The following is a 27,902-nucleotide window of genomic DNA, read 5'->3' on the forward strand; positions in this document are numbered from 1 at the left end:
TATATATTCTCTCTCCGACAATGTTTTGACAAGTTCTGCTAAATTTATATATACTGAAAAAAGGAGATATACATGTCATGTCCATTTTGCATATAGGACATTCTCCCGTCTGTGAAGCTCTCTTACATTGACACTCAAACTTCTTGGCGGGGGTGGTGAGCAGCAGCTTTCCCTCCATGCCCTGGGGGCCAGTGCAGCGGGCGATGCCAGGCTCCTTGTACCCGGTCTTCACCCAATCGGAGAGCCACCGCAGGCGGCAGTCGCAGTACAGCGGGTTTGCACCGATGGCCCTGTGAGAAAGTACGCCGCGGGGAATCACAAAAAGGCAGGGCTCAGGTGGGCACAGTAGAAGGGCACTAAGGGTCAGGGGTCACAGAAAGGGCATTATTTACATTTACATTACAGGCATCTGGCAGATGCGGTTGTCCAAAGCGACGCACAGGGACAAGTGCGCTGAAAACCCTAGAGGGAAGTACTGTTCCAACTGCTAGAAGTGACCACATAGATAAGAACTTGGACTTGGACCCTGTATATTAATCTGATGATGAGAAAAAAACAAAGGAGCAATAAAACAGTCCCAAACTTGACTTATGGGTTAAGGCGTGTCATAGGACCAAAGGCGATTCTCAGGCACAGAAGGAAAGCACAGGAATGAGTATGCTGCACTTGGCAGATTTTTGGATGTCTGGCTCATTACATCAGACAGGGCAGATCTTAGACACTTGCTAGCGGCATAGTAAATCAATACAGGCATTTTTTTTCTGTTCTGGACAGCAGATGGTTCTTTGCAGGAGCAACAACGGCTGAACTAGACTGGCTGGCGAAATTTATTTCGGTGTTGTAATGCTTAAAAACACCAGAAGGTGGCCCTCTAAGCCTTCAGATTCTGCACAAACCCTTTCTTGCAAATTTTCCACAAGCCACAAATAAATAAATAATAAATCCAAATTTAATTAAAATGAAAAGGAATTACATGTAAGGCTTCAATGTCAAACAGAGATACCTCTGCAAAACCTCTGTCCAACATTGAATTGCATTTAACAAAATGCAACCATGTCAGACCGTGAATATAAACTAGTATCAAACTGGTAGTCCACTACAACAAAGCATACCAGTTTATAAACCTATTTGCGAAAGGCCAAGTACAAATTGAATAAATGGCTTGCAGTATCATTACTTTACCAGCAGGGGGTTACCTGAAAGTATGAATAGTCATAGAGTAAGAGGGAGATCTAGACAGAGGAAGTGAAGTATAATAGTGAACACAGTCAGAAGCTAACTGGGTCAAATCACCTGGAGTCACCTATAGTACCTGCAGCTGGCTCCAGGCAACCTGACTACCTCTGATAGAAGATGATAGACGGTATGACCATTGAGCCGGGGAGCTGCACTGTGCTGTTCAGAGCTGCACCAAGCTTTGTTCTCCTCTGTGGTACTGAACTGCTCTGAGCTACACTCCTTCATTATGGGCCATGTATCAGAGAGTCAGTGGTACTTACAAGTGTGACAGCGAGGCCACATCCCGGAAGATTCCCTCCGGCAGCTCAGAGATGTCGTTGCCATGCAGAGACCTTGGATACGGACACGGGAAAGGGGCAGAGGGGAGGTGTCTGGTTAGTTGCTTTTGAAAGGTCACACAAACCTCAGGAGTTAAGCTGAATGTTCCGGAAATCAAAAGAACACGTAGGAATAGACACTGGCTGGGGCATTGGAGGAGCATGCGCACTTTGGCTACAGTGCCTCATGCACCAACAGAAGAGCATAGTACTTAAGCAACTTTAAATGGGCAAAGAAAGGATTAAATTAAAAAAAATTAAAAAAATGGCAAAGGAGATGAGGACTCCAGTCTGTGATGTCATTAGCTCATGAATAATTTAAAAGGTTTCCTCAGCGGATTAAGTCAGAGTTCATTTTTCTGTTTCAATGTAATGAATGACTCAATAGCTGGTAATTTACAGAGTTTTTTTTCAACATTTTGTTTTATTGATGAATTATGTATATGCTGAAAATTATGAAAAGATCTTTTTTCATATGAAACACCCCATAAAACAGAAATGACAAAATATATCAACAAAATGTTTAATCGCTGTTTTGGTTAAGAAGCACTGTGTTACATTTGGAATGGCCATTAAAGTTTTTTTAGTGCCTGCTACACTTGATGTGATTGGTATAAAAACATCTAAATGAAGTGCTTAAAGTTGTTTCTCATCACTGTTTCATATATTTTATGTACATAGTTCTATAACTACAGTAGTTGTAGAAGAAGCTATAAATCCTAACATCTCAAAATGGACCCATCCAGTCAAAATTGCCCTTTTCACCTGTGGTGCCGTCTCTTAAAAGACCTGAACCAGGGTGGCTGTTTTTCAGACTCTCTCTTGCACCTGTCACATGGCACCACACGTTCAGGGTTTTTTAGGGGGCAGGGGATCGGAGGTGTGGTGTTCCTTTGAATACAGTTTAAGGTTAGCGGTCCGGGGGTCAGGTTCGGCGCACTCCCTCCTGTGCGACCTATCCCCCCCTACACTGGCGTTTCCTTCCTGGTCTTCCAGAGGGATGATAAAGTGATGTGGCCGGGGCCAGGGACTTAAGAACTGTAAATCAGAAGGGACCTCTTAATCTGTCAGGCCGTGACTGCATGTCGTAAAGCCTCCACACCCCACCCCTCGGCTGACCCTGTGTGGCGCCCCGCTTGCTGTAAAGCAGGGGTGTCAAACAGCAGTCCTGGAGGACCACAGTGTCTACTGGTTCTTGGTGTGTTTCAGCATGACAGATGCATTTCAAAATTTTTCATTGGCTAAAGAGTCCACACAACTTGTTCTCAAGGCCTTAATTGGCTGCTGATTGAAAGGAAACCACAAATACCAGCAGACACTGCGGCCCTCCAGGACTGGAGTTTGACTCCCCTGCTGTAACAGACCCTCACACCCCCCCCCTCCCGAAAAGACAGCCGGTAGTGTGGCAGTGACAGAGCCCTTCCTCAGACAGGAAGAACCCCTGAACCTTCGCCTGAACCCTCTGAATCACTCGCTCTCTCACACAGCACGCACTGCGCAGTCCCTCTGGACCGTTCCCAGATGTGACGCACTCCAGTTACACACCCCGAAGGTTCGCACGCCTTACGCGCTTTACCCAAACGGCCAATTAACACCTCGTTAAGCCCAAATCGAAACCACTTCCATTCCAGACTCAGACCTCTGATCTCGTTTGATGCTGTTTGTTGTATTTTTTGCTTTAAACTTCTACTATAAACCAGCAAAAATTCTGGTTCATAAAAAAAAATTGCACTTGAAATGTTTCTCCTTTTGAAGGAAAGCTGAAGTCTTTCAATGTCACAAACCTGCCACTTTGAACTTGGTTTGAGCCTGAACAATTAGCTGGCTTCGTTTGAAACAAAAACAAAATGTGGCAACAATGTGACGACATTTTAATTGAAATTACTTTTGATGGATCAGACCCACAGTAAAGAGATCAAAGTTTCTGCGCTGGGTACTATTGAATGTTGGGGTTGCCATGGAGATGATAAGGCGGTGCTGAGGGGGAGGGGCAGAGCTCGGCTTTGTGATGTGGGTTCTGTAGGTTCTACAGGTTCCAATGAGCCAGACCTGCCTGGACCCAGTGGGGGGGGGGGACCTAAGCGTGTGCTAATGCTAAGTGTACGCTAACGCAGATAATAAACACCACACTCTGGCACACTGCGTAGCGACATTTTTGATGCTTGTTTGAATTTCATTAGCTTTTCTTTGTCCTTCACCACAAAAAATAGGCAGGGAGAAAAACGCAATGCTTTGTTGAAGGCAGAAAAGACTTCAGCTGCCTTCAACAAAGCCTTGCCTTTTGCACACCACCGTCTGATGCTTTTTCACAATCCCCCGGCAAATGACAGCAATCGATTTCACCGTTACACTGTCACATGTGCTCACACAAAAACATGCAAACAGACACACACACACACATACTCATGCACGCACATGCCCGCATACATACACACACACACACATGCACATACTCATGCATACACACATACACTCACACACACATACACACATGCATACTCATGCACACACATACACTGATAATCAAGCACACAAGTACACACACATGCCCATATACACATACATATATATAGTACATGCACACACACATGCATGCATGCATGCATACACACACAAATTCGCGCACACATGCACTGACAATCAAGCACACACACATGCCCATATACACATACATACATATAGTACATATGCACACATTCATGCACTCATTCAAACACACACACATGCCCATATACACATACAAACATATAGTACATATGCACACATTCATGCACTCACTCAAACACACACACATGCCCATATACACATACATACATATAGTACGTATGCACACATTCATGCACTCATTCAAACACACACACATGCCCATATACACATACAAACATATAGTACATATGCACACATTCATGCACTCACTCAAACACACACACATGCCCATATACACATACATACATATAGTACGTATGCACACATTCATGCACTCATTCAAACACACACACATGCCCATATACACATACAAACATATAGTACATATGCACACATTCATGCACCCACTCAAACACACACACATGCCCATATACACATACATACATATAGTACATATGCAAACATTCATGCACTCACTCAAACACACACACACACACACACACTCACTCACTCAAACACTTTGTGTTTGGGAGGGGGATCCAGAGAGGAATGCAACGGGGATCCCATTGCAAATTTGAGCGGGTGCAGGGTACCGTGAACTTGGGATGGGAATTCGGAGAGGGACCAGGACAGGGGTTATGTGCATTTTTTGAAGAGGGATCCACACAAGAACTGGGTCAGGGATGCATGTGTTTGGGAAGTACATTTAGACTAGAACTGGGACAGGGTTAAGTGCTTTTGAGAGGGGGAGACATGTTGTGCACAGGTGGCTAAGAGATTCCTCTGCTCCTGTGCTATGACTGTTTATGGCAGCTTGGTTTCTGCACTGCAAAAAAGTGTTTTAATCCTGTCAAAAGACTTTAAATCTTTTCTTTTTTTTCTCTCGAGTTGAAAATAATAGCTTGTTTTAAGGTACTGTTTGCTTGACAAGTGAAATTCATTGGCAATATTTTTGTCTTATTTAGCCAAGAAAAGTTATAGAAATAAAAGTCTATATATAATACTAAAATACTTCAGATTTGCTTATTTTTTGGTTTTTGTAGTGTGCCCAATTTTCCCATTGCAGCCACTTTACAATTCTCTTTGTGCTGCTACAGCCAAGCCTAACCACTATACTGTACTTCAGAAGAGGGGAACCAGAGCTGACTCTCTGGCAACACACCTCCACACAATCATAAGTAGTTGCACTAAATAATAAAAAAAACATGCCAATGTAACTACCGTGCAATAGGACAGGCAAGTGCTAATTTCATAAAATATTTGGAGTGAGCTATGCATCTGTGTGAGTGTGTGTGTGTGTGTGTGTGTGTGTGTGTGTGTGTGTGTGCATGACTGTGTGTTAATATAGAACCAAATTAGTGCCAAAGCACAGCAATTACAAAATGTGTGCCATTACAGAAGCGAAGCTACATTGTTTATCCTACAACTGACCAGAACATATATTTGTCAGACTAAAACAGAGGACTCATAATCCCAGAATCCATCTGTGCTGAAATTAAGCCGTGAAGTAACTTTAGTGGAGGTGAGAGGTGAAGGGAAGTGAAGTCTTACAGCAGTCTCAGGGATCGCAGCCCCGCGAAGGCCAGGCCTGGGATGCAGCGCAGCGAATTGTAACTCAGAATCCTGCAGAAACAAGTCACATTCACAATCCAGTAACCAAAAGACTGCCTTTAAGTCATACGTGGTCTACCATTTGGTTAAACAGACAGTTAAAGGGTTTCAAAGTTATTTTAAAACTGAACTTTGCACAGGAATCCTAAAAGCAATGACTGGAACAAGCTGTGCCTCTTTGACTTTGACTATGGTCATATATTTTATTGCTTGGAATTTCAAATGAGTTCAGACTAACAGTGTGGTTGAGTTGGCTAACCTGAGAACAAATTCACAGTATGGTGAGCTGGCTAACAGTAGACCAGACTAATACTGTGGCTGAGCAGGCTAAGCTGAGATCAGAGTGTGGGTGAGCTGCCTAAGAGGCGATCACTTACAGGGTGGTGAGCTGGCTCATGTTGGCAAAGGACGAGTTGGAAAGGGAGCTGATCTTGTTGTTGCTCAGGTCCCTGCAATGACACAGATGAGATTACATCCAAACGGCACCACGGGGCACCATACTGCAAGAAATGGCTGTCTTAACAAGCATTTTAGACTTGTAATGGGACTTACTTTAAGATCTTATTTATTTCTCTCAAGTAGAAAATGATTTAAGTTACTGTTAGTAGTAACTTAACTTAGTAAGTTACTAGACAGGTGACATTTTCTTAAGATAAAACGTCAAACGTATTAGTTCGTATTTTTGTCTTATTTAGTTAAATAAAATATGAGTTGAAATGCATACTATGCAGGCTTTTCACCATGATAATATTATAAAACAAACATGCTCAGTTATTATTACAGTACGATAAACTGGAAACCTGTGGCTGTGCTCACTACAGCCGAATACCTTGCTTGTCTACCTGTAGGCTATTCTAAAAACTGTTCTTCTATTTCTGTAGAACATGTGTCCAATAGAAGGAAGAGGGGAGCAAAAGCAGACATGTATGGATTGGCTAATACAATGGTGTGTTAGATTAGCCTTGGTGGCAAGCAAGTGGCGGGTCAACGTTTGGTAACATTGCTGCCGTTATTAACTCATTAAATTAGCTGGCTAATTCGTTAGCTGGCTGTTCATGATAGCTATTCCCCCTATACAGTACTACTGCTTTTTTTCTGGAGATTCTACCAGCGTATTTACTGTGGTGCACATTGGTGGTCCGTAAATGACAGAAAAGTATGAGTTATTGCTATGTAGTCGGTCATTCTGGTATACTTGCGAGTGCCTAGTTGACCTACATTACAGTAGCTTAGCTACTTACTAGCTAAATACAAACACGAGAAACGTCAGTTAAATAACTAGCTAAATGGCTTGTGTGGAAAGCTACTACAAAATCATGCAGATGTTTTACAAAACATATTTGACCACGGTTTCCTGAACGGATTGCTATCGCAGCTATTATATGGCTATGACAAAGCTCACGGCTATCACGCAGCTAGCCCGAATAAAATATCTAGCTAGATGGTTGTTTTACAGGTGGATAGCTTCGTCATTGGGAGTGTAGGTTGGGTTAAGAATGGGGGTGCAGACGTTTTTATTTTGTGTAAACAGGACGGAAGCGATTAAATAAATCTTGTATAGTATGCCTTTAAGTCACAATATAAGACTCAAATACTGGTTGAGATTGCCTTTTTTTGCATTTTTGCAGTACAGGGTTATCACAGAGGAGTACCAACACCCAGAACAAGGAGACAGACACTCACACAAGCTGGAGGTATTTGAAGGTGGACAGCTCCTTGGGAACCATGCTGAACTGGTTTCCATCCAGGTACCTGCAGAAGCATAATGGTATTTAATCTGCGAATCGGGCCAACAGGAACAAATATGTACCGGAAATCTAGAGTGTGCATCTTGTGTCTTTATCAACGTATATGCTTTTGGTCCTGAATCTCCAGTGTATTTCACTGCAGTGAAAAGTTGCAGTAGCCAGCAATACATACATTCTTCCAAAGCAGAAATGTTCTCCTGCATTAATTCATTTGTGACAACAGTCTCTTGTGATTCTCTTTTTCTTATACCATCAGGGGTGGGGGAGGATTTTGGGAAAAGGCTGTGGTCCACAAGGCTACAAATGAATTACAGTTACAGTAATAGGATGAATTTACATGTACAAATTAATTTATAGGATAAAAATATGGGATATGACATATTGTCACACTGGGTGATAACACGGCAAGGGGCCTCGTAGTGTCGTGTCTTCTTTCCTATGCGGTGAAATAGATGGCGTATCAGGATAATTTCCTCAGTCCCACCCCTCCCTCATTAATGCAGGAAGCCAACAGCAGCGGTGTCCATGACAACACCCCCCCACATCACCCCGCTCTTTGCCTGTCCCCCTTCAGGCAAAATCTAACTGCAGCCCCCCTCAAAGTCACATTCATATTCTGCACGCACATGGAGATATGTGACACTTCACTGTTTGATCAGGGGAGAGATTACACTTAGATTCATTGTTCAGCCCCAAAAGCCAAAATGTCCCTCTCTTCCTTGCCTCCTTCTAGCACGTTCCTGGGCAGCCCTGCAGGTGTATGGGGGGGGGGGGGGTTGGTTGAGAACTCCTGTTGATCCCTGGCATTGTGCACATTCTCTGACAGCTGGCCGCAATTTCGGCGCCGAGCATTCCGAGGTCGCCAGAGGGTGGCGGCGGGGCTAATGACAGCGTTCCGACCGGCAGGTTCGAGAGCGTTTCCCCCCCTAACCTCCAAACCCGCCCCCCACAATGCCACCAGAGCGGGACATGAAAGTGCGGAGCGAGGGGGCACACCTGTTTATGGGCCTGAGTCACGGGAACACCTGCAGAGGGAATAATAGGCCTGAGCCACGCACCCCCCTCTCCCAACCCCCCTCCCTCTCTACTTTCCTCCAGCCCTCCCATGGAACTGCAGTCTGCACTAAACTTACTCAGCGAGAGGGAGAGGGAGAGAGAGCACTCGCAAATGAGCAAATGTGAGAGAGAGCATGCAAGGGAGAGAGAGAAAGCAAGCGAGAGAAAGAGAGAGAGCAAATGAGTAATAGATAGCGTGTGAGAGAGAGCAAATGAGCGAGACAGTGTGTGAGAGAGCAAGCAAAGAAGTGAGAGAGAGAGCAAACGAGTAAGTGATAGTGTGTGTGTGTTAGCAAGAGAGAGAGGGTGAACAAGCAAGAGAGAGAGCAAATGTGTGAGAGAGAGCAAGCAAGTGAGAGAGGGAGTGTGAGAGAAAAATGATAAACGCAAGTTGTCCCACAGAAAGGCACTCATTAAAATGTGAAACGTGCTTAGGGCCCAAATCCTGGATCCTGTTTTCATCCTGCCCCCTGTGTTTAAGTGTGAATCTGTCTGAACTGATTAAACATACAGTATATAAGTGAAACCGCCAGGTGACAGGGGCGTTTTGAGTGGAGCCACCCAGCATGGTCCACATGTGCAAGAATGCTGTAAAGGTGGATGGCTGGAAACAGGAAATAGTAAAATACGATGTCACGGTATGTGAACCTGGCCTTGCCTCACACTTTGCCCTGCTGATCCCCACCCTGCCTCCATCCCTCTGCATCCTTTGAGTTCCACAGCCCTCCCACACACTTACAGCGCAATGAGTCCGTAAGTATTTGGACAGTTGTACAATTTCTATTCTTTTGGCTCTGTAGTCCAGCAGTTTAGTCACTCATAGCCGCAGGCCCCGCCCCTCCCTTGTCACTCACAGCCCCAGGCCCCGCCCCTCCCCAGTCACGCACAGCCCCAGGCCCCGCCCCTCCCCTCCCCAGTCACTCACAGCCCCAGGCCCCGCCCCTCCCCTGTCACTCACAGCTCGGTGACATTGCGTGGGATGCCCCTGGGCAGGGCGCGCAGGTGTTTGTTGCTGCAGCGCACCACCGTCTCCAGGCAGGTGCACTCTTCAGGGCACTGCGGACGCGGCACACAGCTGGCACCCTCCTGGCCTGTGCCGGAGAGAGAGAGAGAGAGAGAGAGAGGGGGAGAGAGAGAGAGAGAGAGAGGGGGAGAAAGAGAGAGGGAGAGGGAGAGAGAAGTAAATAGAGAGAGAAGGAGAGAGGGAGGGCATGAGAGATTGTGAGAGAAAGAGCCTTTAGTCAGATGCACAGCTATCTGCACTGTTTCCAAGGGAATGGACTTACTTTGAGCCAAACATGGCACAATGTTATATACGCATACTGTATACATTTATTTGTTTCAGCAGGCACTTTTGTCCAAAGTGACTGACATTGTGGCCATTGTGGAAAACAGCACAGAATGAAAATCACCAAGGTAACCACAAGCACTGCGAGTAGGCTGCAGTGTCCAAAACAACTTACTTTCCTACTATTGAGTATACAGTGCAACTTGTATACTCAATAGTAGGCAAGCACACTGTTTCAGACGCAGCCCAGGTCTGTATTGTGAGGCTAATGGGCATATAGTACATATAAATTTACATAATTTGTTATCTAGCTGATGCTTTTATCCAAAGCAACTTACAGTTGATTAGACTAAGCAGGGGACAATCTCTCCTGGAGCAATGCAGGGTTAAAGGGCCTTGCACAAGGGCCCAACAGCTGTGTGGATCTTATTGTGGCTACACCGAGGCTTGAACCGCCAACCTCCCGGGTCCCAGTCATGTACCTCAGCCACCAGGCTACACGCTGCCCCCATAATCGAGTCCGGGAGTCGTGACGCTGGCAGAGGGGGACTCCGGGTGGCTCGTACGTACCTTCCTCGCAGCGGAAGTCCAGCTGGGCCACGTCCTGCAGGGGGATCTCCTTGAGGAAAGCGGGGCGCAGGCAGCGGGGGTTCCCCGTCACGATCTTGCGGCTCCGCAGCCAATCCCCCAGCCAGGCCAGCCGGCAGTCGCAGTTGAAGGAGTTGGCCAGCAGATTCCTGGGAGGCGAAAAGACAGACGGGGATGTGGAGAGACAGCCGGACCGGCGCAGACGCTTAAAGGCCTGTTACACAAGCCCAGCGCCCGCCTGCATATACGGACGGTTAATTCAGGCGGAAACTACTCTCGAGAGCTCTCAGGAGCTTTAAAATCGGAGATGACACCACTGTGTGGCAAGATTATGAGACATTAAAGCAAAGTGGAAAGGGCTTTAGAAAAAAATACTCTTAAAAGCTTCCGCATTTTTTTTTTTTTTTTAAGTAGGTTAAATGCAGTAAGGCTTCCTTAAAGCAACTGTTTCTGTGTGGGCATGAGGAACTGAATGGGAGACAGAGAGAGGGGAAAGAGGAAGAGCTCTTACAGTGTGGAGAGGGTCTGGAGAGTGTCGAAGGCCCCGGGTGTGATGGTGGTAAGCTGGTTGTCATAGAGAGAGAGCAGGCGGACGTTGTGGAGGCCCGTGAAGCTGTTGTTGTGAATGCAGCTGATGCGGTTATTCCGGAGCATTCTGCGATCCCAGAGAGAGAGAAATAAGAAAAAAGAAAGAGAATGACATTAGTCACGGGGGATTAGTCATGAGATCACACTGGTGATGACGGTCATGGGTGATAAATGATAAATAGAATTGTGATGGTAATGTGACAGTTTTTAGTTATATTAGCTGGCACTTTTATCCAAAGTGACTTACAGTTGATTAGACTGGGGCCAATCCCCCCTGGCGCAATGTGAGGTTTAGGGCCTTGCTCAACGACCAACAGCTGCACTGATCTTATTGTGGCTGACCGGGGCTTGTCCCTGGTCCCAGTCATGTACCTTACACACCAGGCTATAGGCTGTCCTAGATTTCATGATTATGACAGTAAAGGGAGCAATCATGGCAATAATGATGATGATGATGATGATGATGATGATGATGATAGTGTTGGACGAGGAAGAGGATTTGACCTACAGCATACGCAGACCCTCCAGGCCGCGGAACATGCTGCTCCGCACCGAATCCAGCTGATTGGCCGTCAGGTGCAGCTCGATGACAGACCCAGCCCCCTCAAAAGCACCGTCCTCGATCTCTGAGATCTTGTTGTTGCTGAGGTTTCTGGAGGGGGGCGAAGCAGATGGGAATCAATGCTGGCCAATAGCACAAAGCAGTTACCGCAAATATTGAGCCACACCACTGCTGAAGGAAGAAAATCAAGAACTATGTCTTCATGGGCCAAATTACACAGCAATGACCGTAAGAGCTCCACTAGAGTTACGCTGTGCTTCAAGACAATTATTTCTTCAGCAGTTCCACTACATATTTGGCAGACCACCTGAATTATATCGCACATCAATTGTATGCTGTATCATCACAGTATACATTTACTGTATGAATTAGCTGTAGTCCTATAGCACATATAAAACACATCTTCATAAGGAGCATTACACATGACCTGCAAGAGATACGTGTACGGTCATACAAATGAGCATGACACTGCCTTCAACCAAACTTACATCTTCTTGAGCTGAGAGAGATTCTTGAAGATGCCAGTAGACTCCAGGACTGAGATCTCGTTATTGTTTAGGCGCCTTTGACAAATGGGAGAGGACACAGTGATAGGGCGTCAGAACCGAGAGCAAACAACAGGATGCATCCACAGATACATGTACATGCACTCTGTTCAGCTTAAAAAAAACACATGCACATATATGCTATCGCTGCAAGGGAACATGACACACTTTCATGTCTTTCTTCTCCAGAACATGTCAAACAACGATGCGCGCCATGAATTAGTAATGGTCCCCTAAGCGTGTCTTCGGAATGACCTTAAAACATTGAACGCCGCAAAGAGACGGGTTCATTAGCTTGTTCCTCTCTTTTTATCACTCAATAGCTGCAGTTACACTGGCGTTAGACACATTAGCACGTTAACAAAAGGGTATCAGGTTATTAGCTGCGCTTAAAGGGATAAGACCCAAGGGGGGATAATGAAAGGGGATTCTGGATGTCATGTTCGCAGTCTCTTCTCTTAATGAAGTGAAATGTGTGAGCTAGTCCCATCAGAGGGGGCAGTGGATAATTGCGCTAGTTGTACGGCGGGAGAGTGACAAGCAGTAATGCCCTCTCTGCCGACCACTGCCACTACCCTGGTAGAGAGGACATGTGAGGGGTCATGAGGAGAAATGTGTCTTAAAATAACATGTGAAGACTAGATTCAATGAATATATGTCATTAACCACAGTACAGTGCCAGTGGCTTATTACTCTGACCAACCGGCTCCTGGGGACACGGTTGTCCACAGGGGGGCAGTAAAAGAGAGAAGGTAAACAGGAAAGATTTGCAAGACCTGACACAGCACAAACACAGGAAAATATAGCAATCACAATCCTTAAAACAGATTTTATCTCTGTCAAAAACGTTTCGCTCTTATTTTTAGCCAAAGCACGTTCAAGGTAAGGACGGATTTTAACAGAAACCAGGCCAGGCTGAGGACTGGGTTTGTGAGGACATATTTGTGTGTGTGTGTGTGTGTGTGTGTGTGTGTTTGAAAGAGAAATGTGTGTGTAGGACGGTGTGTGTTGGGTCGGGTTTGGGACGGGGTCTAAGATGGCCGGTCTCCAAGATGGCCGGTCTCCTCACAGTTCAGAGGTGGAGGACGGGATGTGCTCAGGGATCTTCGTGAGACGCAGGTTGGAGCAGTCCACCACGTTGGCCTCGCAGCGGCACTTGGGAGGACACACAGGGTCGTTGCTGCACTCGGTGTTCAGACGGGTGTCCTCGGTGCCTGCGAGGGACAGACGGAGAGAAAGACATCAGACTCTGCCCACTCGAAAATCCCTTAGACTTTACGCCTGAACTCCGGTTACTCCTAATCCTCCTCCCCAGTTTGGAATACATTAACTGCAGGGTCGGACTGCTGGAGGCACTGGGAGATGGGGGCGGTTCTCAGACAGCGTTATTGTTGATAAATGGATTGAGCAGGGACTTAGAGTGGGAGGTTTTCTGAGGCGAAACAGGAAGAAAAGGCCTGATATATCCACAGATTTCAACCAAAGCAATAAAGGAGAGAGCCCCTCTGAGAATTGGCTTTTTCAGCAGGATATCAAGTTACTCTTCATAGAGAGCTTTAACGAAGAGAGGAAATGGGAAGAGAGTGAAAGAGAGCAGTACTATATAACGATTATTATTATTTTTGTTAATGTTTAAATTATTGTTATTTTTGTTGATGTCATTGCTGTGCTGCTATTATTTTTTAGTTGTATTGTGTTTGCTGGTTATTTACTGTATCTGTCTTAAATAGTTAATTAATTTGGTGTACACTTGTGCTATCAATTTCATATATGAATCTAATTGAATTTTAATTATTATTATTCAAATGTATCATTTTTGATGCCATTATAGCATTATGTTTAGTTGTATTGTGTTTGAACAATTTCACATTTATTTATATATATTTTTTTCTTCGAATTTTTTCCCTTTTTTTCTCCCAATTTGGTAGCCAATTGTACCCCGTCTAATTCAAATAGAGCTAGTATTAGATACACCGCCCACACCCCGTCCCTCGGCGGCCCTACGAAAGCGGCATGCCTTCTTCAAGCCGTCTCGCCACATGCTGGTAACCGTGATTCTGAGGCGCCCAAGGTGCTTTATTGTGCGGCGATCTACTAACCCTGCCAAGTCCCTCCCCCTGGAGCAGCGAGCCAATTATGCTGCTCCACATGAGCCGGCCAAACTTGGCTTTTGGCAGGACCGAGAATCGAACCCCGGTCCCCGCAAGTCTGCTGCATCTTAGCCTGTTGTGCCACCGCGGCCCCTCTTCACATTTATTTTCTGACTGTAGAGCTAATTGAATTTGAATTTGAATTCATATTTTAGAAAGAGAATGGCAGAGGAGTGAACGAGGGAGTAGGACAGGAGGAAAGAAAGAAGGAGCAGGGAGGATGGAGAGAGCAGCATACAGGGAGGGAGGCAACCATGGTGGAGGGCTATTAAGTGCCGTTTCCAGGTACAGCACTGGTTCTGACTGCAATCATGCCCCCTTATGTCAGCGTGGACTGGGGCTAAACGATGCACAAATATATGTGACCCAATGCGAGTAAAGCCTCCACATCACACTGACATATTCTTTACAGAAGTCGCTACAGTCACAAATTAGATAGCGGTGGAATTCCTGAAGTGCTTACCTATCACCCCCCTTATTGTTGAAACTGAAAGTGATTTGTAATCACTGACAGGAGATCACTATTATGTTGTCAAACGAAGCCTTTGCATTTAATATGGGTCAATCTTGTGACACCTCATTTTGTACCTCTAAATCTGTACTTTAGTTTCATGTGATGAATTAAAAATGCATTTTTCAAACGAGCACTTCAAACATGCGTTCCGTCACATACAACTGGCCATACCGTTGTAATGTTTGCATTATTTGCACAATAGCAACTCTTCTGCTTGATTTTGTTGTCTCCGCACATGTTACAGTATATCTGCACCAAGTGCTTTAAGAAATGCAGTCTTCACACGCAAATGCTGTGCAGCTTGGCTGGTGGACCTTAAAGCCGAAAGAAGTGACGACAGCCCACGTGTTACGGAGGAACACGTGCACTAGTCTGCGCTCTCCTGAACTAATGGAAGACACTGTAGTTATTCGACAGGGAAAGAGGGGGCGGGAGGGAGAAGAAGGAAGAGAGTGTTCCCTGTAGGGAGAAACTGGAACACGAGGACCATTTTGTCACACTACTTTTTCATTTTAAGTCTAAGAATAGGCATTACGTACCACAGCACTTGAAGGCCGTTACACAATACGGCCTCAATTATTGATGAGCACACAATATCTGCTCAGGACCTCTTAGAACTACGTAAGGTCTTTCAGCTGTGACAAGGCACAGAAGTACACACACGCTCTCTCTCTCACACACACACACACACACACACACACACATACAAAAGACAGACACTCTTTTACACACATACTCTCTCACACACACACATACTCACACACACTCACACACAAACACACAAACACACACATGCACAGACACTCTCACACACTCACATACTCTCTCTCACACAAACACACACACACACACACACACACACTCACAACCACAAACACAAACACATGCACAGACATAATTTGCCCAAACCACAATGCTCAAGGTTGTATTGTCCAGCAGTTGCTGCAGAAAGGTTACAGTGGTTCAGTGATGTCGGCCTACCAGAGCAGGCCCAGTTTCTAAATCACAGGGCATAGGGATCTGGCAGGGGCACGGCCCCACCCATCGAGAGCCCCAATGGAGGAGGCCGGACATGGGCAGAGATTACGCACCAGACACTGCGACCCTGTTTCTATCCAGTAACACATTTCCCTCTGCTAAGGAATGCCTCTGCGTCGGGAAGTTCAAAGGGATTAACGGTGCTTATTAGGAACATGCGCTGGATGTGATTCTGGGAAATGGCATTTCCTTCAAAATAAAACAAATAACGACAGAGGAAGCAATAAAATGATTAGGGCACTTTGAATTTCAGGACGAGCCGGGGGATGGGGAGGTGTGGGTAGAGGGAAGAGGCCAGTTCCTTTGCTTGATTCATCGCTATTCCCCCCAGACGAAGAAGAAAACAAACTTTGCGAAAGCTTTCTGAGGCAGGGAGCTAAGTCACAGTTGGACAAGTCATTAAACTGCGAACCGTCAGAGCCTGGCACAGAAACGGAAACTCCAAACTCCCCTGAGGCTACGTGTCTTTCAAAGTTTATCAAGTGAGAAATGTGGGCCACGGAGCAAAACTGGTACATTTTCCGGGGGTTTATTAAGAGTTTTCAGAGTCTTTACAGAGGAAAATAATGGATGATAATCTTCATAGGCGGCCCTGTCCCCAGCGAAGTGGGGCGGAGACCAATTACAGTGTTTACTGTTTGAGGCATGGTATTCTAGGACACTGCACAGTCTCCCTGTGCTGCAACCTTCGACGGAGATGGAGTTACTCATTAAATACGGGACTCCTTTCATCTTTATCACGCATTGAACTTTCCATTGAAGACTTTCATACACAGCCAGCTCCTGCGTTTTGTTTCCCCTTACTGCTTTTTGTGAATCTCTTTGACCAACAATGCTGCCATTAAACAGGCCACAGATACCCATCTCCAGGATCCACAGTGTGAAAACGTCTACTTTCTCAGACTAAAAAAAATAATCTGGGGAGGGACTTTCTCTGGCTCCACAGCTGCGTTTTACCTCGTTAAATAATATCCCATCCCCCGCCTCCCCCAGACCCCCTGAAGTTACCATGAAGACCAAGTGAGAAACAGACCCCAACAGATTAAATCAGCCCTTCGACAGTAGAGCCGTAATGGCCTCCAAAGTTCGCACATGCAGTGCATTAGATCCACTGGTTCTCTGGTGGGGTTATCACCAGCTGTAGTAGAGACAAGACATCATAGAAACTCCTGCAAACGGAGCTGAGGTGAGACAGCGGCCACTGTCTGACAACACGAGGAGGCGGGGGGGCAGGGGAAGGGGCGCATGACTGTGAACGGAGCACTGGATCTATCAACTTAATAGACACCTGGGGAATTGCGAAGGTAACGCCCAGTGTGTGTCATACCACTTAAAGGAAAGGGTGATCACAGCTTGCCCTGTCTACTCACTGTGACATGGCTGAAATAGGAGAGACCCCTCTACATCAGGAAGCCCTATATCACACTGAGATCCTGCTATGCTTGTTAACTTGAACACTGCATAGGAGTATCCAGCTCATATATACTGTTTGTACGTAATAGTACTAATACTAATATTAATCATAATACAACATATTCTGGCTTAGAGAAATGAATGTAAATACAAACACACATATACACACACATACAAGGATGCACACATACATACAAGCACACATACAAGCACACAGACACAAGCACGCACAGACACATGCATTCATGCAAACACGCACGCACACACACACACACACAGACGCACACGCACATAAATGCACACACAGGGGAGGGCGTGCAGGTGGAGTTCACTCACCTGGGATGTAGTACTGTTCTTTGGCTGTCAACAAAACACAACAAACAGAAAGTGTCAGTGGAGCCAGAGGGCTGTGTGTGTGTATCCACAGAAACTCTGGCACTCAGGAAGACCGATGCTGCCCAGAGGGCGGCCTCGCTCCCGCTCAGCCCTGCCCGTGACATACGAGGGGCACTGCAGGGTGCCGGTTCAACAGCAGCGGTGACGGCCCAAAGAAATGGTGTAAAAGCCAGCCTCTGGGGGAAGAGTCTGGGCCTAGTGCCGAAAACGAACGGATACGGAGCAAAAGCCTTCCCCGTTCAGATTCAATGTAGTTGATTTAATTTTCAGAGATTTCGTACGCTGCGGTGGGATATAAATAGATTTCACGAAGAGAGCTAAACTCGCGCTGTCGCTACTCAAGCGGCCGGGCTTCCTTCATATTGACAGTTTATTTGCATTAGCGAAAGTTTACTCATGGTGGGGTTTGAAGGCCGTGTAATGAAATAAGAGAGGTGAAGGCGACGGTTGCCTTTGCAGCGGTATCGACCGCCGTTCGAGCGGGGTGCCAACCCCGGCCGCTGGCGGACCGCGAGCAAGAAGGGTGGGGCCGCTGCCAACCCGCCATGCCTCGATGCGCAGAGAGAGAGAGCGAGAGAGACAGAGGCCGAAAGAGCTGGCGTTGAGTTCTGTTGCAGGGCCTACTGTAACCCAATAGGCCCACTGTGAAACCAGCCTCTTTGTGCGGTAATGTACTGTGCGGTAATGTACTGCAGCATTATGGGGAGGACAGAGAAACAACAGTCATCTGCTACTCACGCACTGCGAAAAATGATTGCCTTAAATATTGTTTGCTTGTTTGCGATTTTCTTACCCCACTGGCAAATCTTGAAATGAGCCTACTGTCTTCATTGGCAACAGGGCCATTCCTTGTCAATTCAAATGAAGTACACCACAGTTTTCTTCATTTTTTGTGTGGTGGTGAGTAATGATGAGGAATAGAAATCTTGATAATTTGAGCTTCATACGCCGCTTCTTTTTTGTGCTAGAGCCTTTTAAATTTTAGGGGGCCATCACTTAAAATATGGCAAGTTGCATGACATCCAAATAACTGCCAAATAATTTGATATTTGGTATCTTGGGAGTACTAGAAATCAAAATTTCTGTTTAAAAACCATCTCTTTTCATTTGAAAGATATTAGGCCTTAAAAGTGGTATTGTGTTTTCACAAAAAGCGATTTTCAATTGAAATACAGCACGTGACTAACAATGATGATATAGCTCATGAAAAATAGTTACGTTAATTTACACATTTTTGTGGGTGTCAGAAATGCGCCACCATCCTCAATTTTGGATATGTTGAAGATTCACTCAAGATCATCTTCCATCAAAAAATTGTCATAGTGTTGTTTGGTTTCTTCCATGCCAGCTCCAAAAACCCTAAACGCATACTGTACATTTGTATATTCTGTTCCAAACAAGAAAAAATTACATAGTCAAAAATATCTTTTGAAAAATGATTTGAAAAATGTTTTCAAACTATAATTATCTTTTATTAGACAGCTAAAATGTTCAAGTACATTGTTTATATCTGTAATTTTCTTCAAAAATAGTCTAACTTCATGTAACCATGGACAATCAATGATATTTATTCAGGGCTCCAGACTAACTTTTTCCAATCCTGGTCAGATTTCATGCAGCATGGCACTTTTTAAGTGATGGCCCCCTAAATTCTAGGAGGTTCTAGCACAAAAACAAAGCACCATATGAAGCTTAAATTTTAAGGATTTCTATTCCTCATCATTGCTCACCACCACAGAAAAAATGTAAGAAATTGAAGAGATGCTGCGGTGCACTTCAATTGAGTTGACACAGAATGGCCCAATATGTTTGACTTATTTAGTAAAAGAAATATGATTTTAACTCTCAATATAAGACTAAAATACTTGTCGAGATTGATTTATTCATTGTTTTTTTGCAGTGTATAACCTCTTTACAAATAAGGTCTGATAGTAGCTCTCTGGTATCACCTGAGGTGCATCTTGGGGCACTAAGTTCGTATATAGCAGTTGTCAGTTGAGGGAAGTCCCTCAACAGGTTGACTGGCATAAACATTATCCCATGAATATCCTACCTATGAAGTGAGCTGGTACTACACTGCAAAAAAGGTCTGTCTTTAGTCCCGCAACCTTTTTTTCTCCTCTCAATGAAAACAAAATGGCTTGTTTTAAGTTCCGCTTAATTTCGCTTGACAAGTGAAATTTTCTTTCCACATTGGCAAGTCTTTTGTCTTATTTAGCAAAAAACGAATAGAAATAAGATTTTAAGTTTAAATATAAGACGTTAATACTTGTTAAGATTGGCTCATTGCTTATTTTTGGGTGTAAATTTCTCCCTGGTTTGGCTTACACTCAGGTTCTGCAGACTGAGAGTTTGAGTTGACAGCCTGAGAAGGGGGGGTGCTGGCCACTCTCCAGCGTGGAGTGCTATTGATCGGAGTGGGGCTCGCAGGCAGGCAGGGGCTGTAATGCTCAGGGGCCCCGAGGCAGTGGATTAACAGGACCTGTTCCCCCTGCTGTTTATAATGGAGTCCCATTACCACGGCGGTGGCTAAGAAAATGTCCTGTTCAGAGCAGTCAGGCTATTGCAACATCATACGGCAGGGAAGAGAGGGAGAGGGAAGGAGGGAGGGAGGGAGGGAAAAAGAGGGGGGACAGGAAGATTTAATCAGACTGAAAAAGAAAGAGAAGAAAGATTTAAGGGATTGAGTCAGACGGTCCAAGGAGAGTCCGAGAATGAGAAAGGGTGGGAATGGGAGGATAGAAGCAGACAAGGAAAAGAAAGAAAATGAGAAGTAAATAGACCAAACTGACTGGGTGAAATGAGGGAGGGAGGGACGGAGGGAGGGGGGGAGAGACAGAAGGGGACGCGGTGGCATGACTCACCGGAACAGCGGAACTTTTTGCTCTTGATCTGGCCGATGCGCTTGTTGGCGAGGCGACGCGGGCTGGCACAGCGGGCCCCGCTGGTCTCGATGGGGTTGGCACGCAGATAGTCTGCCAGCCATTTCAGGTTGCAGTCGCAGATGAAGGGGTTCTGGGCCAGGTGCCTGGGAGGGTGACATTGCAGGGCCGGGTTTGAGTCAGCTTGGACAGACACTAGAGGTTCCCGTGCCCTTACACCGCGGGTGTCAAACTCCAGTCCGGGAGGGCCGCAGTGTCTGCTGGTTTTCGGGTTGTTCTCAGCACTTGATTGGTTGGCTAAAGAATCCACACACCTTGTTCTCAAGGCTTTAATTAACAAAAACATGCAGACACTGTGGCCCCCTGGGAATGCAGTTCGACACCCCTGCCTTACACTCAACGTTACACCCATGTATGTGTGCATTACCAGAGGTGGAAAGTCCACCGGTCAGAAAGTCCTGCCATGCATGTCTTCCACCCATGAACTCAACCAGTAGATGTTACTAAACAGTTCTGTCTCGTGGCTGAAGAATTCTGCTAATTATTTTACGTTCTGAAACTAGATTATCCACCTCTGTGTATTACCAATGGGTGCAGGCTCTCCTCCGACTGTAGGCGTTACAGCAATAATCAAGCACATACATAAGAATGTTCCGGTCAGCAGCCATTTCCTATGGAAGGACTGTTGTTTTTTTCCACTTCTTTCTTTCTAACCTCTGTGCTATTTCCTCATTTTGAGGGTGATGCTGGCTTTGAACGGAGTTTAATTGAGTTGAATCAAGCAGAAGTATATTAAACTGGATTTGATTTACATTGTTACTCAGGCCAGCTGTGGGCACTCACGCAGAGGCAACACAATGTTCCCAGTGGGAGGTACTACATAAGAAAACCTCAACATCGTGTGGTAAAATTATATGGTATTGTTAGTGAAGCAATATGGTCCCTTCAACATAAAACTATGTTACTAGGACACAACACTGAGTATAAATGCTGTGATAGATGTTGATATTGCACACCATTATTTCCCTGGCTGTAGCAGATAACAGTACAATAGGTGTCAGACAGACATGACCCCCTCCTCATGCTGAATTATTTGGAGTTTGCTAGTTGATTTTAAGATGAAAACAAAAACCAGGACTGGGTATATTGATGTGGGCAGATGCATAGCTCAAGATGAAGACACACATATTGAGCTGTGACCACATTGACCATTTAATATCGCATTACTGTGTCCCTGTGCGTGTGTGTGTATCTGTGTGTATATGCATGTGTGCGTGCACATGTGTATGTGCGCGTGTGTGTGCATGCATGTGAGTGTGTGTGCGTGTGCATGCTGGTGTTTGAGTGCGTGCGCGTGTGCTGCATGTGTGTGATTTCATATGTGCGCATGTATGGATATACAGTATTGACTGAAGATTTGCTTGCCGTTGTAAGACATACAGGACGGCGTTGTGCTCCACTGTAAGTCACAGCACACTGAGCACAGGGGGAATAATCTGGCACTCGTAAAAAGATGCGAGCCAATGTCACAGCGCGTTATCACCTCCTGGACATGGCTGCTGCACTCCTGATTGGGCCGGGCGGTAAATCAAGCCTTCCTGTTGCACGGTGCAGGAGTAAAACCGGGAACGCCCGCGTAGGCATCGAAACCGGCGGCCCCCCTGCGAGATTCATGCTGCGTTTCCGCTCCTTCATCTCCTGCCTGACGCACCGTGGTACGAACAGGGCAAGCGGAGACCTCTTAATGTTTTATAGACCAAAGATAGCTGGGTCTGGAAGAATTCTGTGGGCGCGTGTTTCCGCAAGCACGGAACTGATATGACGTAAATTATAGTATGTTCTCTATTTAAAGCTATTTAACTTTATATAGCTTGGTGTGAATGTGTTTATGAGGTTTATGTGCCTATTTGTGTGTGTATGTGCATACGTATGTGAATGTGTGTGTGTGTGTGGGTGGCATATCTGCACATGTGTGTGTGTGCACTGTATGCGTGTTGGGTATGTGCGCATGTTTATGTGTGTGTGGTTGAGAGTGTAGGTGAGTGTGTGTGTGAGAGTATGTGTGCAGGTGTGTCAGTGTATGCGAGTGTGGGTTTGTGTGAGTAAGTGTGTATGTGTGTGTGTGTGTGTGAGAAGTTGTATGTGTGTGCGGGTGTGTGAGAGTGTAGGTGTTGTGTGTGTGTGTGTGTGTGTGTGTGTGTGAGAGAGAGTGTATGTGTGTGTGTGTACGTGTGTGGGTGTGTGTGTGTGTCAGAGAGAGAGAATATGCAAGTTTGGGTGTGTGTATGTGTATGTGTGTGTGAGTGTGTATGCCTGTGTGGGTGTGGGTGCATGTGTTTGCTAACACACTCACAGTGTCTGTATGGCTCTCAGGGCAGTGAAGGTGCCCTTGGAGAGGGTCTGGATCTTGTTGTCATACAGAGAGAGCAGGGACAGGTTCTGCAGGTCCTGGAACGCGTTGCCACGGACACAGTGGATCTTATTGGCATTCAGCAAGCTGTGAAACCATCAGGGAGGGCAAGGAAAAGGTGGAGGGAGAATGAGAATCGAGAGACAGACAGACAGAAATTTGCCTTTTGTGTATTGCAGATATTGTGCTTTTTATTATTATAAATTATAAATTGTAATATATATATATATATAATTATAATATATATAATTATTACTCAGCTTTTAGATTTTTCTAGCCCGCACTAAATCTATTTGTCCCTCTGATAAAACAACCTGAGCAATTTATTTGAGAGAGAAGGAGAGAAAGAGAGAGAGCCGCATTACGAAACCACTGGCGTCTACCCATTTTGATTACGGTCATTATCGCCTCAATTGCACAGTATCGACATGCTGAGCGTCAGTGAATTTCCCCTCTGCTGACTGATAAATGTCTCGAACAGATACAGATCTGAGACCCAGAGATCCTCTCCTCCACCCACTCCCCTCCCTCTAAACGGTACTCACAGCAGCTGTAGGGAGCTCAGGCCGTCGAAAACTCCTTTGGGCAGCTCTGTGATCTTATTCCCGTACAGGACCCTGAAGGGAACACAGACCCAGACGCACAAAATACAACATTTGTGTTTATGAAGCACTATTGGCTTATTTGGCACTAGCACAAGCCCAAGAGGTCACAAATTGAACAGTGTGAGTGTTATGGTACATCTGTGAATGAGCACTCATGTAAACTCATCCACATAACAAACATAAATGTATAAGGCCTCCCAAACCCCCCGCCCACAGAAATGAGCTCCTGAAAACCAGATGGGTAACTTCTCATTCAAACACGCACACACACACACACACATATGGATGCACGCACACCCACACGTGCATACAAACAAACCCATAAAGACAAAACACAGACACACCTCAGACAGACTGACAGACAAACACGCACGTATCGACACAGCAATTCACGGGATAAATGGTAAATGTCTGGTTGTGGAAATGAGCCAGACAGGCAAGGCCGACTTACAGGGAGTTGAGGGAACGCAGGCCGTGGAAAGCGTCAGGGGCGATCTCCGAGATCTGGTTGTTGCTCAGGTCTCTGTGGGCAAGGACAAATTAAAACACGTTGCCATGGGGGACCGGCAGCCTCTGATTCCCCACCGGCGTAGCAGTAGCGTTAGCGTAGCCAACCTCACTACCCACACAAGCCTCCGCTTAAGGGCGCCCGCAGTGTCAAACTCGGACTCCGTGTCTCTCGGCTGCTAATGAGGGGGAGAGCTTATGGGGACGGACCATTACCTTGCCTCCAACAGAGCCCACAGCGGGGCGTCCGCCCCTTCTCGCCGCCCAACCCCTCCTCCACTGAGTGTCAGCGAGACATGGAACAGGCACGTGGAACTAATTTAAGATGCTCATAGGTATGCCGGCGGCATCCGTGCCTACCAGGCAGGTTTGTGGTTTGGGTCATTCGTGGTGGGCAGGGGTGACCTCCACATCAGTCTTGCTGCCGTCGAGTGGCACACCCTGTAATTACCCCTCCGCTCCCAGCACCACTTGGGGCCAGACCTGCACCGCCCACTTCAAATTGTGGGCGCGACTGAATGGCCAGCGTCTCGACGGGGGGGAGGAGGGGGTTGTGAGTTTCTGTCTGTGTCATCACCACAGACTGCTGGAGTGAACACACTGCATGTCTACTGACTATATGCAGAGATTCAGGCCTAAGGGCCACATAAGCTTGAAAATAATACCCAGCCAATCTGCTGCTAGACTCAACACAGTTTTAAAGATTTCTTCCCATAACAAACCCGGCCTGACCCGAGATGCAATGAATTAAGAAGGCAGTTTTAAAAGTACCTGTCACCCCGAATTGTGAATTAGCTCATAAATCCAAAACAGGGCGCTGTTATCTATATTTTCGAAACAAAATCACACAATTCCCTATTGGTTTTCTTTGGTGATAAGTCTTTTTCACGACTAGAAACTATTGGCCAAAAAAAGTAGCTATTACTTACATTTCCAGTGCATTAACTTCTCCAATTAAAAACTGAGTAAACACATACACGGTACAGTAATTTAAGTGTTCATAAATAATGTTGACAAATATTCAGCTTGCGCTGGCTGAACACTTGAACACAATCCCGCAAGGAACAAAAACAAAGTACTTGTTTGGCTTAAAATACAAACTGCAGAAAAGTTTTCCAGCAGTGTAACATCATTATAACTTGCACTTGGATGCATTTTGATTTAATTACCTTATCTTCACGAAATAAAAATAAAAAACTACAAACTCACAATCCAGCCTGTCATGGCAAGAACTGGCCTAAAACCAAAAGAGGCTTTTGGGTCCCATGGGGTTTGTAATGGGAAGCCAGGCCAGCCCCAAACCTTCATGCCTGTAGAGGGACTGAGGCAGAGGAAGGATTAGGTTTGGGCCACAGAGTGAGAGCGCGACTGTTTACGTTAAGCTTTCCCCGGTTGTTTCCGCTGTGCGTTAAGGGAGGGCTCCCCCCCACTCCCTATGGACAGGTTCAAGAGGAGGCTTTAAAAACCAGGCTTCAGAAACACACACACCCCCATAAAAAACAAAAAGATTCAACAAGGGCTGAGGCAGTGGTGTGCCTGTCAGCTGGAATGGGTAGCTGGGGGTTGTTTTTTCTGGGTTTTTTTTGCTGGTTTGCTTACCAGGTTAGAAGATGATTATAGTGTGGCAGCCTATAGCCTAGTAGCTAAGGCGCTTCACTGGGACCTGAAAGGTTGGTGGTTCAAGACCCAGTATAACCCAATAAGATCAGTGCAGCTGTTAGGCCCTTAACCTCACATTGCTCCAGGGGGTATTGGCTGGCTCCTGCTTAGTCTAATCAACTGTAAGTCCCTTTGGATAGCATCAACTAAATAACTGTGTATAATGTAATGTAATCTAATGCGTGGAACTGCATACAATCTGACCCCTCCCACCCTGTACTCGTCAGTAGATCTGAAAGCTGATTTGGTGCAGCATGCACACTGAATGCGATGTCACAAGGCAAGTAGGTAGGTAGAGAGATTTAAATGTCATTTTAGCTACTGTGGCCGGGCTTCTATTTTGATTCTGACACAAGGCAGCGTCAAAGTTTAAATGCTGTGCACAACAACATGCCCCGTGAATGAAACACCGCAAAACCATTGCTTTAGACCATCACACCAAAATATCCCCATGCTGTGTGGCCAGACGTCTCACCCCAGTACACTGTGGTCACACAGTACCCCATATATAAACCAATCGGTTAGAGGGGTGCCATTTTGTGCCATTTTTAGCTGAAGAACTTTTTATTTTTTCCCTTGGTTGCAATGTAGGCATGTCAATTTGTGCATATACATTGCACACAGTCTACCAGCTGATCTATATTGGAGGAGGGCACTTCCTGCACAGTTGGTGCAGGCAGACTGTGAATGCCTGATCAATCACAATTGCTCTTGCCCCTCCTTATCTGGGCAACGCCAATTATACACTGCCATGTGGCAGTCACATGGTTAGGATTTGATATATCATACCAAGGGCAGTGTGGCCGCACTAAACGCAGTGTCAATTTATTACACAATAGAACGCAACACAAGGTGGTCAGGGCCTACCCTACTCAACAAAACCTGTATCCTGAGACCCCGACTTTTGATACTGGTGGCATTAAAATGGATGCCTGTAGCCACCCAGTTATGAGAGAGGCTATGTGCCTCCGGAGAAATCAAAGGCTTTGTCCACTTCACTCACATTCTGCGTAGCTTCTTGTAGGGGGAGAACGCTCCAGGGGGTACGGACTTTATGCCGTTCTGCTCCAGACGTCTGCGGAAAGAGAGAGGGAGAGAGGGAGGGAGTGAGAGAGAGAGAGGAAGGGAAGGAGAGAGAGGCATCACACCCTTGAGTAACTCACAAGACAGAACATTCTTCAGCCATTTTGAACAAAAGTGTGCAGGGGTGTGAGAGTGTATGTGAGTGTATGTGTGTGTGTGTGTGTGTGTGTGTGTGTATGAGAGTGTATGCGTGTGGGTGTGGGTGTGTGTGTGTGAGATACAATTACAATTAGTAATTGTATACAATTAGTTGCCTATGCCTATATACTGTATGTTCCCGTATACAGTATTTGCACAAGTAGTGAACAAAAATAGAATCACCAGACATGGTGCATTAAGTCCCCATTAGTAAATAGGTTGATGAAGTAATATCCCAGCATGCACTGGGTCTTGCATATAAACCATGGACAGGCCAGACTGGCTACAATTATGGCTAGTATTGCTTGGAGACTTTGCAAGAGGGGCGAGACAGTCTTTGGTGGTTAGGGAGAGACTGGTATCCAATCCGATTGCTCCAAAAGTTTGGTGGAGAGGAATGATGTCCCCTCAAAACAGTGTGTTTGTGACTTATCCGGTAAGAAAAGAAGAATATTAATATATTTAAAAACTAAAGTAGAGTATTAAAGAAGTTGCTTATCATTCTGAGCACATCCCACTTTTCAATTTCTGTTGTTTGCTTTCAGGATCTGGCACAAGCATTTGTCATCTGTATCATCTGGTGCTGGTACTTGTTTTTCTAATTTACTCAAAGTAAACACTTCTCATTGGATCCTCATTTATTCCTGCTGAATCCTCAGCCAATCTCCTTGGTTGTCCTTGGAGTTGTGCCGCACTTATACTGCACAACATCTTTTAATGATGATAAATGAAAAACAACTGAATTTATTCTTTAATTATCTTGAAGTTGAAAGTTAAATTTTTTCCTATTTGTATGGGTAGATAATTGTTCCTGAATGTGTTTAGTATCCGTTTAACTATCATGAGGTCACAGTACGATCCCTGCCAGAAGCCATGTGTTTCATATATATTCTTCAGTTGCCCGGATAGTGCACATATG

General features: G+C 45.6%; 1 protein-coding gene across 1 annotated transcript in view; it reads right to left on the reverse strand.

Moving 5' to 3' along the window:
- slit1b (slit homolog 1b (Drosophila)) overlaps positions 1-27,902 on the reverse strand; it is a 123,830-nt gene that overhangs the window by 9,485 nt on the left and 86,443 nt on the right. Inside the window, exons 10-26 of the mRNA XM_061228658.1 lie at positions 26,766-26,837; positions 24,048-24,119; positions 23,537-23,608; positions 22,935-23,078; positions 20,564-20,727; positions 17,640-17,663; positions 13,258-13,402; positions 12,132-12,206; positions 11,590-11,733; positions 11,005-11,148; positions 10,476-10,642; positions 9,576-9,708; positions 7,497-7,565; positions 6,191-6,262; positions 5,754-5,825; positions 1,500-1,571; positions 127-290 (exon numbers count right to left, since the gene is read on the reverse strand). Coding sequence (XP_061084642.1) covers positions 127-290; positions 1,500-1,571; positions 5,754-5,825; positions 6,191-6,262; positions 7,497-7,565; positions 9,576-9,708; positions 10,476-10,642; positions 11,005-11,148; positions 11,590-11,733; positions 12,132-12,206; positions 13,258-13,402; positions 17,640-17,663; positions 20,564-20,727; positions 22,935-23,078; positions 23,537-23,608; positions 24,048-24,119; positions 26,766-26,837 — 1,805 coding nt within the window. The remainder of the gene's footprint in view (positions 1-126; positions 291-1,499; positions 1,572-5,753; positions 5,826-6,190; positions 6,263-7,496; positions 7,566-9,575; positions 9,709-10,475; positions 10,643-11,004; positions 11,149-11,589; positions 11,734-12,131; positions 12,207-13,257; positions 13,403-17,639; positions 17,664-20,563; positions 20,728-22,934; positions 23,079-23,536; positions 23,609-24,047; positions 24,120-26,765; positions 26,838-27,902) is intronic.

Source organism: Conger conger, chromosome 2 (assembly GCF_963514075.1).
Source record: "Conger conger chromosome 2, fConCon1.1, whole genome shotgun sequence".
Taxonomy (NCBI): Eukaryota; Metazoa; Chordata; class Actinopteri; order Anguilliformes; family Congridae; genus Conger; species Conger conger.